This window comes from Petromyzon marinus, chromosome 45, assembly GCF_048934315.1.
Source record: "Petromyzon marinus isolate PM22_M1 ecotype Great Lakes invasive population chromosome 45, UKy_Petmar_22M1.pri1.0, whole genome shotgun sequence".
Classification (NCBI taxonomy): Eukaryota; Metazoa; Chordata; class Hyperoartia; order Petromyzontiformes; family Petromyzontidae; genus Petromyzon; species Petromyzon marinus.
The window spans coordinates 1,108,243-1,123,879 of record NC_133711.1 but is presented as its reverse complement, the minus strand read 5'-3'; the positions used below and the strand labels follow the sequence as shown (position 1 = coordinate 1,123,879).

Below are 15,637 nucleotides of genomic sequence, written 5' to 3'. Positions count from 1 at the left end.
TAGAGTGAACTACACTGCACTGGCTTGTATTAGAGTGAACTACACTATACTGGCTTGTATTAGAGTGAACTACACTACACTGGCTTGTATTAGTGTGAACTACACTGGCTTGTATTAGAGTGAACTACACTGCACTGGCTTGTATTAGAGTGAACTACACTACACTGGCTTGTATTAGAGTGAACTACACTACACTGGCTTGTATTAGAGTGAACTACACTGGCTTGTATTAGAGTGAACTACACTACACTGGCTTGTATTAGAGTGAACTACACTGGCTTGTATTAGAGTGAACTATACTACACTGGCTTGTATTAGAGTGAACTACACTACACTGGCTTGTATTAGAGTGAACTACACTACACTGGCTTGTATTAGTGAACTACACTGCACTGGCTTGTATTAGAGTGAACTACACTGGCTTGTATTAGAGTGAACTACACTACACTGACTTGTATTAGAGTGAACTACACTACACTGGCTTGTATTAGAGTGAACTACACTACGCTGGTTTGTATTAGAGTGAACTACACTGGCTTGTATTAGAGTGAACTACACTATACTGGCTTGTATTAGAGTGAACTACACTACACTGGCTTGTATTAGTGTGAACTACACTGCACTGGCTTGTATTAGAGTGAACTACACTGCACTGGCTTGTATTAGAGTGAACTACACTGCACTGGCTTGTATTAGAGTGAACTACACTGCACTGGCTTGTATTAGAGTGAACTACACTGCACTGGCTTGTATTAGAGTGAACTACACTACACTGGCTTGTATTAGAGTGAACTACACTACACTGGCTTGTATTAGAGTGAACTACACCACTGGCTTGTATTAGAGTGAACTACACTGGCTTGTATTAGAGTGAACTACACTGGCTTGTATTAGAGTGAACTACACTACACTGGCTTGTATTAGAGTGAACTACACTGGCTTGTATTAGAGTGAACTACACTATACTGGCTTGTATTAGAGTGAACTACACTACACTGGCTTGTATTAGAGTGAACTACACTACACTGGCTTGTATTAGAGTGAACTACACTGGCTTGTATTAGAGTGAACTACACTACACTGGCTTGTATTAGAGTGAACTACACTGGCTTGTATTAGTGAACTACACTGCACTGGCTTGTATTAGAGTGAACTACACTACACTGGCTTGTATTAGAGTGAACTACACTACACTGGCTTGTATTAGAGTGAACTACACTACACTGGCGTGTATTAGAGTGAACTACACTATACTGGCTTGTATTAGAGTGAACTACACTGGCTTGTATTAGAGTGAACTACACTACACTGTCTTGTATTAGAGTGAACTACACCACACTGGTTTGTATTAGAGTGAACTACACTGGCTTGTATTAGAGTGAACTACACTGGCTTGTATTAGAGTGAACTACACTGCACTGACTTGTATTAGAGTGAACTACACTACACTGGCTTGTATTAGAGTGAACTACACTACACTGGTTTGTATTAGAGTGAACTACACTGGCTTGTATTAGAGTGAACTACACTATACTGGCTTGTATTAGAGTGAACTACACTACACTGGCTTGTATTAGAGTGAACTACACTACACTGGTTTGTATTAGAGTGAACTACACTGGCTTGTATTAGAGTGAACTACACTATACTGGCTTGTATTAGAGTGAACTACACTACACTGGCTTGTATTAGTGTGAACTACACTGCACTGGCTTGTATTAGAGTGAACTACACTGCACTGGCTTGTATTAGAGTGAACTACACTGCACTGGCTTGTATTAGAGTGAACTACACTGCACTGGCTTGTATTAGAGTGAACTACACTGCACTGGCTTGTATTAGAGTGAACTACACTGCACTGGCTTGTATTAGAGTGAACTACACTACACTGGCTTGTATTAGAGTGAACTACACTACACTGGCTTGTATTAGAGTGAACTACACTGGCTTGTATTAGAGTGAACTACACTACACTGGCTTGTATTAGAGTGAACTACACTACACTGGCTTGTATTAGAGTGAACTACACTGGCTTGTATTAGAGTGAACTACACTACACTGGCTTGTATTAGAGTGAACTACACTACGCTGGTTTGTATTAGAGTGAACTACACTACACTGGCTTGTATTAGAGTGAACTACACTGGCTTGTATTAGAGTGAACTACACTACACTGGCTTGTATTAGAGTGAACTACACTGGCTTGTATTAGTGAACTACACTGCACTGGCTTGTATTAGCGTGAACTACACTACACTGGCTTGTATTAGAGTGAACTACACTACACTGGCTTGTATTAGAGTGAACTACACTACACTGGCTTGTATTAGAGTGAACTACACTACACTGGCTTGTATTAGAGTGAACTACACTACACTGGCTTGTATTAGAGTGAACTACACTACACTGGCTTGTATTAGAGTGAACTACACTACACTGGCTTGTATTAGAGTGAACTACACTACACTGGCGTGTATTAGAGTGAACTACACTATACTGGCTTGTATTAGAGTGAACTACACTGTCTTGTATTAGAGTGAACTACACCACACTGGTTTGTATTAGAGTGAACTACACTGCACTGGATCTAACTGTACGCGCCTCTTCCGGTGCAGGGGCGTCTCTTTTATGAGCCCCGCCCACTCGCGTGACGTCACCTCCCGTGACGCGCATCTCGCCGATGGTGGCGGAGCGAGGCGACATCACGGATTCGTCGGCGCCGGTGAACGCCATGGCCGAGCAGGACGTGAGCGTGGCGCTGGAGAACCTCAAGCACAGCGTCACCCTCGTGCTGGAGCAGCTGAAAGGTTGAGGCGCCCACATCCCGCCCCCCTACACCCCACTCCGACTCCTGTTCGCAACGGGCCATCGTCGGAGGCCTGCTCTGTCAACACGGATCGATTCCTTTGTAACAACATTGCGGATCGATTCGTTACGGTGAATGCGTGGATCGATTTCTGATGAGGTGTATGCGGATCGATTTCTCGCGCAAGTTGTCACGGTAAATAGACATTCTCTCTCTCGTGTCCAAAGAGGAGCTTGGCAAATGGACGTGGGCAAGCTGTGTCGGTGAATTTCGGAGCGTTGCCTTGATTCTGGCGAGATGTTAACTCCCTCGCCTGGCATGCAGGGCACGGGGGGGTGGTTCGATCCCAAGCCCTGTTGTATATTTGGATTAGATCACGTAAATGTGTCGTTAAACCGGCCACCACCCGATACAACAAATTAGTAAGGTTTGTCACATGGACAAAAAATGCCAGCTCGTTGCTAGTTCAGCACGCCGGTGTGTTGGAGAGTAAACCAAAACATTCGCAATGAGAGTACAGTCGGCTATATCAGGCGACAGCCAGATTATATTTACGCAACCGAATCCATAAAAGATCTATGGATAATATTGGTTGCGAAAGCCCACATGTTAAAGATTCTATTTGGAATGCACACTTTTTTTCTCCTGGTCTTCCTTTTTCCCCACATTTTGAATCAACACCACGCGTTTAAGAGTATTTTTGGCTGCTATACATTTACACGTGACAATGATGAGCCACTTCGTTATTATTGGTGGCCTGGTCGCTTCTGAAAATGCGCTATGTAGCTGAGTGGGTCTTACTTGGTAAAGTAAAAATACAGTAGTTTAGTGTCTAGCCAAATGCGCCTCAGTGCTCAATAAATTAAATACGGTGAGCAGCGTTTGCAGTACTCACCTCGTTACATTGATGCCTTATTACCTTTTCCAGTGCTTGATTGTGATGCTATTCTTTGTGTTCCGCTTATGCAGATGGAGAGTCTTCTGTCGCGCCTCGTGAAGACTTTAACATGCCAGAGTTCTGGGAAAAGTTAGGTGCGTCATTTTGTGGAGTGGTAATGGCTTAAACGGTATACGACAATGCAAGCCAGATTGTCCCCTTGCTCAACATCGAAGGGTGACGTACGGTCATTGACAGTCCCGAACCACTAGTGTTAATTACGCATACCCATGACGGGGATAACCACTGTTGATTTCCCACAAAGCGTTTCTCAATTTATTGACCCCCAAGGCATTATTGGTTGAGTTAATGTGCAACTGTTATTTTAACTCTTTATGGGGTTACCCAGTTGCGTTGTTTTGTTTAACAGACCACATCTGCTGAAGAAACTCCGTAAAGTTAAACTAGTCCAGAGTTTTCTCAGGATTTAACACTTGCTACTGGGATACATTGGTTGGCCCACTGTCTTATGAGGTTACGTGTGTCCACACAGAGCACTGCTACAAGGCAGTTTCTCAAGAGTCCACCAAGCTCAGCCTGGCCTTCTCCAGACCTCCCTTGCCTTCAGCACAGGTGAGGCACTGGGCAATATTCAACAACTTTCCACTGGCACACCCGAGCCGCACCAGCACAGGGCCTTCATAGCACAGGTGGTTTTCCACTGGCTATTTGCCGAGCCAAGCCAAAACTTAAACTGTTAATCTCTCGCCCCGAGACATCTCAATCTGGCTTGGCACCAGCAAGACCAAGGGCAGGCCTCATTATTGTTGTTAGACATTGCGTAATTTTTTTACATCGGCCGGTACATCAGCGCCACACTTTCATTCTGTGTGACGTTAGTGGCGCGGCTCGGATCTGCGGTGGAAAAACATCCTGGTGCCTCCTGAGCTGTACCAGGCTGGCTCGGTAGTCCTGGCGTGGCTTGGTTGTAAATTGGGAAAAATGTATAAAGGTCACTTTGAAGCAGCATTTATTCACCTGAATTGTTCAAGAGGTTTATTATTTCCTTTCTAATGGAAATGATTTGCCGATAGGGATGCAAAGACTGTTTATCTTATTCCATGACCATGGAGTCAAAAGAACGGCCTTCTCGAGTAATGAATGCCAAAAGGGTCTTTTTACACATGCTCTATAAAATTATTCCAACCTATCAATAATATTTGGTCATTGTCTGTGGTACCAGTCTGCCTTTGTATGTATGTTGAACTTCTTTCACACCGTACATAGCCAACCGTGCTAATCGGAGGTCCTTTCTGTCTGCCCACCAATAATGGCTACTTACCGACTAATTTATCTACCAGTTAATCTCCACATATTTGGCTACTTATATACATCTTCAAAGGGTAATAAAGAAGGCTAATGGTATCGGATTGAAGCCATAAAATGGTGCTCCATCTCTTGCAAGATGCTAGCCCAAGTGGCAAAGAAGATCCTGAGTGAGCGCATGTCTGGCCAGGATTGCAGGAAGTTGGCTGAGGGGATGGAGAACGCGGTGCTGGCCACTGTGACGGTCTTCTACACGCTGCCCAAGACTTACGGTGTGACTGCTGAGTGTGTCTAACTACACTCACCCACATGGCATCACAATACAGAGCCTAGTAAGGCTGTTTGCCATGTTTCCACAACCACTGGGAAGGGTGCTGGCTCTGTTTAGGAATTCAGTGAAGTGGTGGCGCAATTTTTTGGCCAACCTAACACAATTTTATCTGGACTATTCTCTAACAAAATCGTGGCATTTCGGGGTCAAAAAAAGTGAGATGCCCAGTCTGTAACATTTCACTGGTTCAAATTCCCAGTCTGTAAAGACACTCCTCGATGAAGTCCTCGATATGTCGTCTTGGTCGTGGGAGTTGTTAGACTTTATGCCACCACGCTACTCAGTGCAGGTTGGTGCTGTAGGGTCCCATGACCATTTCAGATATCACTTTTTGGTGATCGCCATGGCCAAGAGTAAAATTAAGATCACCGGCTTCAGGGTGCAATGCGATAATCACTGTACCACCACTAAACCTCTATCTAAAGGCACTTGATTTAATATCTGGTAGATCCCAGCATTCAATGATAGGAACTCAGCAGCACCCGTTATTTCCCCACGCAGGGCTGGTGCTGAGGAAAAGCACAAAGGAGGCAACTATGACAGTCCTGGGCGGAGTCCTGCATCTGGTAGAATCCATAAAGCGCTCGCCGGTCCAGAGGTAGGTCACCGTGCTCCTATAAGGCCACTGTGTGGGCACCACACCCCTTTATACAATTTTTGGCAATTATCATTCCCCCTTTCCTGTTTTGATGACGTACGTGTACGTCATAAGTTTTTCTCCCCATTCCATTCTGATGACATACATGTGTAGTGGTGTTATTTCACACGGACAACTTATTTTTCTCCTGTGTCACTTTATTCGTACAGAACTCCTCGCGTTCTACACCACGCATCTCTGTCACAACTCCTCCTCTTGTACTGCTCGTCCGCCACGCTCCGCTCGCTCTCTCTCACTCCGCTCGCCTGCTATGTTGCACTCAGCTCCTCTACTGCTAGCCTCTTACTATACACTCCGCTAGCTTCTCTACTGCTAGCCTCTTACTATGCACTCTGCTAGCTTCTCTACTGATAGCCTTCTCACACTTAGGATTCCGCTAGCCTCTCTACTGCTAGCCTGTCTACCCTCACTCCTCCAACCTCGCCCGTGCCTCCAGCTGGGGATCAGCCAACACAGCTGGAGAGGATGAGGTGTGGAGAGCGGGGTCCCGGACTGCTCTTGACTTCTCCCTTGTCTTCACTCCTCCCTTGTCTTCACTCGAACCAACTCAGCTCCCGTTTCCCCGCACATCTGCTTCAGCGTTCTCCCCCCTTATCGCCACTATCACTCGCCTCCGTGGCGCCTACTCCGCGTCTACATTTGCAGCCAGCCAATCACCGCTATGCATCCTAATTGGTCGCCCCTTTCTGGTTGCTCTCCTCTCTGCACCTGTTTGCCCTGGCGTGACCTCACCGTCCGCAGCTCACACATGCGTGCACACTGTTTGCAAACCCCCACGCGCGTTACTCCACTACACATGTACATCATCAAAACGAAGCCAGAAGAAAAACTAAAATTAAATGACTTTATCGGTACCGAGGCTTACACAAGGCCATGCGGGGGGAGGGCTGTGGCACAGTTTGGCACCAGCTATTACAGAGTGCGGTCGTGTCACTACAGCTCTCTGCAGTGAGTACAATGTCTTTAAAAACAATGGCGCTATGCATCTAGTAACTGGTGCTATATTAACCCTTGGGAAAGGGTTAATATAGCACCAGTTACTTTCCAGTAAGGCTACTTTAGTCAATGGTCCAGGTAAAAAAAAAGTCCTTTCCAGTCGCCTAATAACTTTAGACAGCACTAGAAATTATTATTGCGAGGCACTGCCACAAACATCACAATGTTTAACTGCAGAGTGGGCATTAAATACCATGACATCACAATCCAAACAGTATGCAAATGTGCTGATATCATAGCTCATGTGCATTATGTTTAATGCATTTTAAGTACATTGCAAAAACATACCTATGTAAATATCCATATTCAGTGATATTTCTTGAACATTTAATAGGATTTGAACCGATTTTACTCAGTGAATGACGGAAATATTTATATTGGTAGACTATATTTATAACATGGTAATCAATGGTGTCATTAATGGCATGTATAATGCTATTTAATGTGTTTTCATAGGGTTTGTAGAGTTATTATGCAGTGGAACTGACACATTTTTATAACAAACCTGGTAATCTGGTTATGTAAATTCAAGTGGATTTTTAGTTCCAACTCCGTGACCTTGGTGAGTGTAACAAGAGGAAATGTTTTGTTGTTTTGTGTTCCTATAGTTTATCCCAGGGCCAGCTCACAAGCACAGCGGGCGTCTGGGAGGCTTGCGACCACATCTCTCGTCTACCAAGGGGTACGGGGCTTGTGGCATGGACAGTGATCCACTGTTTTATTCTATAATACCGATGACTTTAAATGCAATATAAATAACATTTAAATACACTGCCCATGGCATGAAAACATCTGCATCTGAATTGTATAAGATGTAAACATTTCATTTGTTTCACATTTGGAAAAAGCTCAAGTGACCTGACTTGATATTCGCTGTTGACAGATAATGTGGTGGCAGTGCTGGCTGTGATGCAGGCAGCTTTGGGGATTGTGCGCGATGCTCTGGAGGAGATTGAGCAGGTAGGGTCCCACTTGGGCCAAGGCGGTCCCAGTCACTTCCATTGTTGCTTGTCTTCAGGTCAACATGAAGAGGCTACCACATGCGTATGATGCCATTACACACTCCATTGCTGCCTTCCCCCAAATACAGTAGTCTCTCAGTGAACGTTTTTAATCTATACCACGAAAACTAGTGTTCACTGAAATAACTGTTTTTCGAATTCACTTACGTTTACATGCTCAGCCCACTTATGAGCACTTGGATTGGTCTAAATTGGCGCCCGCGTGCATAACATAAACATACCGCTAATCTAAATGTTAACAGTTGAAACCATGAGGTCCTATGGGAGGCGAAACGTTAACCGAGAAACCATTAACCGATGTCACTTAACGGAGGGACTACTGTATCACAACTGTTGTTCCCTTCTTATAATCTGAACCAACCACATACCTGGTTTTAAGTCCCCCCCCCCACCTGGTTACCACTCCACAGCTTGTTAAAGGAGACTTAATTTTTCATCTTCTGTTTTTCTTTACCCATGTATTGTGCATCCTATGTTACCAGTGTGTACACACAAGGAGAAGAGTATGGAAAAAAATGCCTTTTGTCAACAAAAACATTCGAGTGATTTTCAGCTGCAAGGACAGCTGAGTCTTCTAATTATGATAATGCCCTTTAGGAAAGCCTTATTGAGACTGGAGGCACTTTTTGGGACAGTTATACGTTGTGCTGTTTGTACTAACGTTGTTTAATGAGTGTGGAAGGGACCCAGAGTATCTGAAGAATAACGAGCATTTTGTAATCATACTCAAAACACGGTCCATTTCATAGCCCCCTTCACAACCCAGTGGACTAGTATCTGCCTATGATTGCATTTTTGTGATCCACCGGCCGGGCTTCCAAAGCAGTGGTTTAGAGGTGGGCCACCATCACTGTGACCGATGGATGTGAGCAGGCTTTGGTGTTTTTCAGGCTCAAGACGCAGGCAACAGTGACCCTTTTGGGGACGTGCTCGCAGATGACATCGTGGGTTTCCGGGAGAACCAGGACACCTATTGGTCCGAGCGCGACCGCCAGGTATTTTGGGCCATATTCTGGGGACAGGGGTCAGAGGGAATATTGTCAACAACAGTTTGGTTATGCATGACCCATTACTGTGCTGGTGGTGAACCTTTAAAGCCTGTACTGCTGAGATCCTGGGTTTAAATTCCAGGAAGCTACTTGAGCTTAACAGAGTTTTTCAAGTGTAACATGTTTGGTGATCTCGGCCCGTGATTATGGAAGGTACACATAAAGAGTAAAAACTAAATTTGTGGGTCTTTTGGTTAAGTTGCATTTACTGCTAATTTGCATTCCGAGTGTCCAACAAGTAGACACATTTGCCCCAAATGTTTTCAGTCAGTCCCCCCACTAAAATGAGTGGTGGATTATTGTTAAACTCCACTGTTGGCCAAGTCAATGTTGTAAATTCATTATTCCCGTGGCAGTTACTCATTGTCTTATCTCTCACATGCTTACGATGAGTTCTGACTGATGGGTGTCCTGAGGATCTCACAGCAGCACCTCTGTGTGCTCCATGACGACGCTGGGGCACTGTTTGCTTTGCGCTGCCATTTGTGGTGGACAGCTGCTGGCCCCCTGCCTGGGCCTCATGAAGGCGTCCAAAGCGTGCCTGCAGAAAGTTGCGCGAACGGTAAAGACCCACGGCTCGGCGGGGGCTGCGGCTCGGCAGGAGGAGCGAGCGTCACAGCTGGACGACCTGGCGGACCTCGCCCGCCTCATCTCGCCCAGGTGCGCTCCGGATTCCTTCTGCCGTGCTTCAAATCTGATTTGACGAATTTGTCGGCCGTAGCTGATCATTGTCTCAACACAGCGGGTTCTCGTGAGATTGTTTTCTCCGATACCAAAGTACTATGCAGACCTCCCGGTTATTACCAAAGCTTTGTCCTCGAAGCCATCCAGATATACAAACATAGACACTACTTCAACGGAGAGGATGGTTTTAAATTAAGCAACCACTGGAAAGATGTCATAAACCAAGTCAAAACTTTAGCTACCTTATAAGCACGCAGCGTATTCTTTCCGAACTTTTCCATTTTGTGTTTCCATTTTTCCATTGCCCCCGTGCAGTGACCCACCGCATCCCCCGCACCCTCAACATAACAAAAGACTGATTAACTTAGCCCCGCACAACATCAATGTGCCCTACTTGGCTCCTCCCCCCCTCCCCCCTTAACCTGTATTTAAGCTCGAGGCTCTCAGAGCCCCTCCCCACTTGATGCAGCGATCTTGCTGTAACTGTTCCACCTGAAGACGGAAGCTTGTGTTGCCTCCGAAACGTCGTTATTTAATTGTTTAATTTTAATTTATTTTATTTTACCTACGTGACTTTACCGAAAAAAAAACTAAGAGTATGAATCCTTGCAGTCACGAAAGCTTCAAATCTAGAAAAGTCCGGCACTGCATACGAGAGGGGTGGGTGGCCAGCACCAAGCCCCGCCGCCACCATACATAGCAAACACGTATAGAAACATTTTAAATCTATAGCTTATACTGTACTGTGTGCATTCATATAGTCAATATCACACTCAATCAAACATAAATACACGTAAATATACGAATGGTGAACACCGCTGGTTCATTCACATGGAATGTAGTCTCGATGTTACTTGCAAATGTGCAAGATGGAAATCACACGGTGTATCATTGAGGCAATTTTTTTTTAATAATGGTGAATGGGCAACTTGGGAGTTTGTGTAATGTCCTTGTCAGAGCAATGAGCCATCACTGCTGCAGTCCTTTATGCGAGTCCTAAGCTACGTGTCATTCAACCATGTTCTCAAGTGCGTGAGTATTATAGTATGAGAAGTATCCTAAATAGCTGCACAAATATATAATTGTAAACAAAATGTATTGGATTGAATCTTTTCAAGCAAGCATAGGGAACACTATGCAGCAGTGAATGCACACAGAGACATAATTATTTGCCTGAGTGTTGCTTATGATTTGTCTTTGCAGTGTTGATGATTTAGCAATGGCTGTCTACCCTCCCATGAATTATGCTGCAATTAGACTCAATGTACGTATATCTATGTTGGTATATATGCACACCTTTCTCTACAATACCATTGCAGGATATGGATCCTGGTTGTTATACAGTTCATGTGTAAACGGCGTGAATCAATTAGTCCTCATCATGCCAGCTCCCTTGCCTCCTGTGAGCGTTTTTCATATCATGCAGCCGCAATCTAAGCCATGAACAACATGTGGTGTTGCACTGGGCACACACTAGTAGGCTTCAACAGTGATATGAAGTTCAAGTTCTAATATTAATGTGTAATGTGTGCCTTCAACTGTGGTATAAGTTCCACTATTAATGTGTAATATGTGCCTTCAACAGTGGTATAAGTTCCACTATTAATGTGTAATGTGTGCCTTCAACAGTGGTATAAGTTCCACTATTAATGTGTAATGTGTGCCTTCAACTGTGGTATAAGTTCCACTATTAATGTGTAATGTGTGCCTTCAACTGTGGTATAAGTTCTACTATTAATGTGTAATGTGTGCCTTCAACAGTGGTATAAGTTCTACTATTAATGTGTAATGTGTGCCTTCAACAGTGGTATAAGTTCTACTATTAATGTGTAATGTGTGCCTTCAACAGTGGTATAAGTTCCACTATTAATGTGTAATGTGTGCCTTCGACAGTGGTATAAGTTCCACTATTAATGTGTAATGTGTGCCTTCAACAGTGGTATAAGTTATACTATTAATGTGTAATATGTGCCTTCAACTGTGGTATAAGTTCTACTATTAATGTGTAATATGTGCCTTAAACTGTGGTATAAGTTATACTATTAATGTGTAATATGTGCCTTCCTCTGCAGGCCATCAAACTTGCATCTGTGCTCAAGAATTATCTGGAGGTAACCAGGTAAGTACTTGCACAAGAACAAGGATGCTCCTGAGCTGTTATTGGCGATAGCTTTGCGGCCTCTGCATCCGCCACTGCACCATTTGGCATGGGGTCTACGAATCCAATGAATACTAAAAAGCATGTGAATCATGAACCACGTGAGCCTTATTTATCATCTATTTTATCGTAGAAGGGGCTACAAGTGAAACAGGAGTAATTTAAATTGATTTAAATTTTGTTTTAAAGCTTTCGTGACTGCAGGGATTCATATTCTTGGTTCTTTTGGTAAGTCCGAAAGAACCAAGAACAGGAGTAATTTGTTTATAAAATGACTACTAAAAAGAAATTGGGCTCGGGCTATAAAATTGCTGTATAATTCCTTTGTTATACGGCAGATGGCGCATTTGGTTAACGCCTTGGCATTTTTGTAAACAAGGCACAACCATGGGTTGTATTCAACTGAGGTTCACAGCAAGTTGTGGCATTGTAAACTCACGTTTTGGAGAATCCTCGAGACGAGCTAGAGCTGCAATCCACAATATGGGTCGTACAAATCGTTATTTGTGGATATGCGTGGCAAATTATCAAATTTATCGACCCTGGCAGGATGTTTAAATGAGTTTACTATGTGGTGCTGTGGGTTTCATCGCTCGATTCACCATTGGAAGGTTGCGAGGTCAAGTCCCAGTCACGTTTCCACTCAGCCCATCAGCCTGTAGCAGTACGTAGTAGAGCATCTGTTACATTGGGCGGAGTAGTGGCGCAGTGGTTAGTGCACTGCGATATTAACATGGCCACTGGAGTTTGATCCCTGGCCAAGGCTAACACCAGAGAGTGAGTTATATCTGAACTGGTTCTGGCCTCCCTACACCTCACCAACCAGGTGTGTTGAGTAAGGTGTATAAAACAATAGACGGAGATTTGCTTTGAGTCTAACTGCAGAATAATTCATAGGAGGGTGGAGAACCATTTTCACATCGACACTGCAAGCAAACGATTCACTCACAAGTCTGGTGAAGTATGGTAAAACAACCACCCATGACTGATATGGCGTGGGGAGTCCATCATTGACTAAGGGCTGTAAATTGTTATCGAAACATCTTTAATTGTTTCGGCATATAATTTAACATTTCAGTTCTTGAACTTATGGATACGTGAATAAAGATAAAATATGAGGATAATGGATGTGACCAGAGAAGAGGCACTACACGTAAATACATGGAGAATGAAAATATGAGCAGCCAACCAACCCCATGCAATGTGGAAGAGTAATATTTGGCGAAGAAGTGGTGCTCTAAACAAATCAACAATTGAACACCGATGAAATGCTCAAATAGCTCCACCCTACTGTCTGTATTATCGTGAGTACCCCCCAGCTGCTGTACACGCATGGCAGCTGAGGGGCGAGATATTAACTGCCTCGCCTTGTATACAGGAGGCTGTGGGTTCAATCCCGACCCTGACGCCTGCTGCTATATATTTGTTTAACACGTAGGAGGCTTTCGCGACCAATATCATCCATAAGAGGTTTTTGGGGGTTGGATCGCGTAAATATATAAATGTTGTGTTGTTAAAACCCGCCTCCACCCGACACAGCTAACTAGTAAGGTTTGTCACAGAACATGGCAATTCGTCACTAGTACAACATTTACAAAACTGAGCACTCAGTTTGTAAATGTTGTGGCTTGGCTCTCCAACACACCGGTGTGCTGTACTAGTGACGAATTGGCACGTTCTGTTTACGTGACAACCCTGACTAGTTAGTTGAATGTGTCGGGTGGTGGCGTGTTTTAACGACACATTTATATATTTACGCTATCTCACGCAAAAACCTCTTATGGATGTATATTTGTAGTTTGCATGTTCCCCTCGTGGTCGCATAGGTTTCTTTTCTGCGTTCTCCGTTTTTTCCCCTCCACATTTAGAAACATGCGTTTAGAGTATTTGCCTGCTATACATTTCCACATGATAAGCCACTTTTGTTGAGCTATCATTTGTGGCCAGGTCGCTTCTGAAAAAGAGCAATCGAGCTCAGTGGGCCTTACCTGGTAGAACAAAGTTTTAGTTTATTGGTCTGTGGTCACAATGCCCTTTCTGATGTTGCCCATGTCAGACAGACATACGTGTGCCCCGAGGAAGAGCATGCCTGGGTTCGGTTCCTGCTGTCTGCCGTCGACCACAACCTCGACAAGGTGCAGGCCCTCTCCTCCGACGTCTAAGGCGTAAGGAAGTGCGAGAGAACTCTCTGTATCACGCGCAGCTTGGTACTGTTGAACATGAACGACGAGGAGGGACGATTGGCTCGTGGAGCTGACACGGGAGGGCAGAGAACTTCGCCAGAGATACTGGGTTGAGATTCTGTGGACTGCCAGCTTCCACAGTGTAGAAAACATTATGGTCTCAAGCAACTTACTATTTTACTATACAGGATAAACGAAAATATTCCAGTTATTTTTACTTAAATCAGGCTGAAGGACTTGCAAGTAATATTTCACATGTGTGGAATAAACGGCTCGGTCTGCACAGCTGAACAGCACGGCCAAGATATTGAGTAAGAGAGACCCTTATAGGATGTCCAGTAATGCCACTTATGGGAAATTATACAACATGCATATCCTCTGTTTGTGGCAGGGATTTGGAATGGAAAAATAACACATTCTGTACCTAGATGGCAAGAGCACAATTGAGATGCAATTGTTGATACAAACAGTAAATATATTGAAACATTGAGACCATAACAGCCATATTTGCATACATTTGGTAAAGTAACATTTACAAGACAAGCTGAGAAAGGTGCATAATCTACAATAATGGATAGTGTGTATTTGCTGCAAAAAAAAATGTGATACCTTATTTTTATGCCAGTTTTTCTAAATTCTGGTTGGTGCCAAATACATTTTGCCATGCGCAGTGTGCCATATCAAGGGAAACTAATATCAATGCACCACAGGTTGTGGATGAAATGGCTGCTGAAGCGGCATTTGATGTAGTTCTGTGATGTTGTCTTCTGGGGAACGTTCCTCTACACAGTTGGGCTCACTGCATCATGATGTGCCCATAGCACAATCGGAATATAAATTGGCTGGGGTTAGTAAACAATATAAAAGGATTATATATACTAGTGAAAAAAATATGTCATAAAGTGTTTGGTGGCTTTGGTATAAGCGAAATATTTATTTATTTAAGGATTGAAACTTTGCTTTTCATGGCGACTTGGTCAATTTAATTTGTGCTTCACCACAGATTTTTGGGTTGGCCCACGTAATGATATGGCCCAAGCCAAAAATCAATTGGAAACCATAATTATGAACATTTTGAGTCCTTGTGTGCCTGTTCTTGATCCTCTATGCAGAGAGTTAATGCTATTTAGAAGTGGCTGAGGAAATGGCTCGATGCCTGTTATGATGCCATTGTGACAGACGGACAACTTTTGACTCACATCCTGAGCATCCACAGATGCAATCCGCTTCTTGTGTAAACGGGTCTGTACTCTTTGTCAAGCCACCCAATTCCTGCATTAGGAATTTCAATAAATTCCAGTTTTCAGTGTCGTTTATACAAAACTGGTAAGGGAAGCCAATTATATTATTCCAGGCTCATTCCTCATGTGATGCTCTACTATGTAGGATAATTACCTGGAATTTTTTTTTATTTGCCTTATGCCTTGATACCACAGAAGTGGCATGAGATTATTGGGAAAGTATTGTGTATCATATTGAGTCAGAAAAACACATTGATACGAGCAAACGTGAAAAGTGATGTACAAAATAAACATGACTTATCCACA

The 15,637-nt window shown here is 43.7% G+C and overlaps 1 protein-coding gene across 4 annotated transcripts in view; it reads left to right on the top strand.

Moving 5' to 3' along the window:
* CCNDBP1 (cyclin D1 binding protein 1) overlaps positions 1 to 15,637 on the top strand; it is an 18,769-nt gene extending 3,132 nt beyond the window's left edge. For 2 of the 4 annotated variants that reach the window (XM_032971282.1, XM_032971281.1), the window contains exons 2-13: positions 2,616 to 2,807; positions 3,776 to 3,838; positions 4,237 to 4,316; positions 5,200 to 5,281; positions 5,842 to 5,938; positions 7,603 to 7,676; positions 7,878 to 7,954; positions 8,907 to 9,011; positions 9,562 to 9,725; positions 10,953 to 11,013; positions 11,822 to 11,868; positions 13,964 to 15,637. In XM_032971282.1, coding sequence (XP_032827173.1) covers positions 2,681 to 2,807; positions 3,776 to 3,838; positions 4,237 to 4,316; positions 5,200 to 5,281; positions 5,842 to 5,938; positions 7,603 to 7,676; positions 7,878 to 7,954; positions 8,907 to 9,011; positions 9,562 to 9,725; positions 10,953 to 11,013; positions 11,822 to 11,868; positions 13,964 to 14,069 — 1,083 coding nt within the window. In that variant the 5' untranslated portion in view covers positions 2,616 to 2,680 and the 3' untranslated portion in view covers positions 14,070 to 15,637. Of the gene's footprint in view, positions 1 to 2,615; positions 2,808 to 2,849; positions 3,070 to 3,775; positions 3,839 to 4,236; positions 4,317 to 5,199; positions 5,282 to 5,841; positions 5,939 to 7,602; positions 7,677 to 7,877; positions 7,955 to 8,906; positions 9,012 to 9,561; positions 9,726 to 10,952; positions 11,014 to 11,821; positions 11,869 to 13,963 lie in introns of those variants that run through there. The other 2 variants (XM_032971283.2, XM_076074032.1) reach the window with 2 other exon arrangements.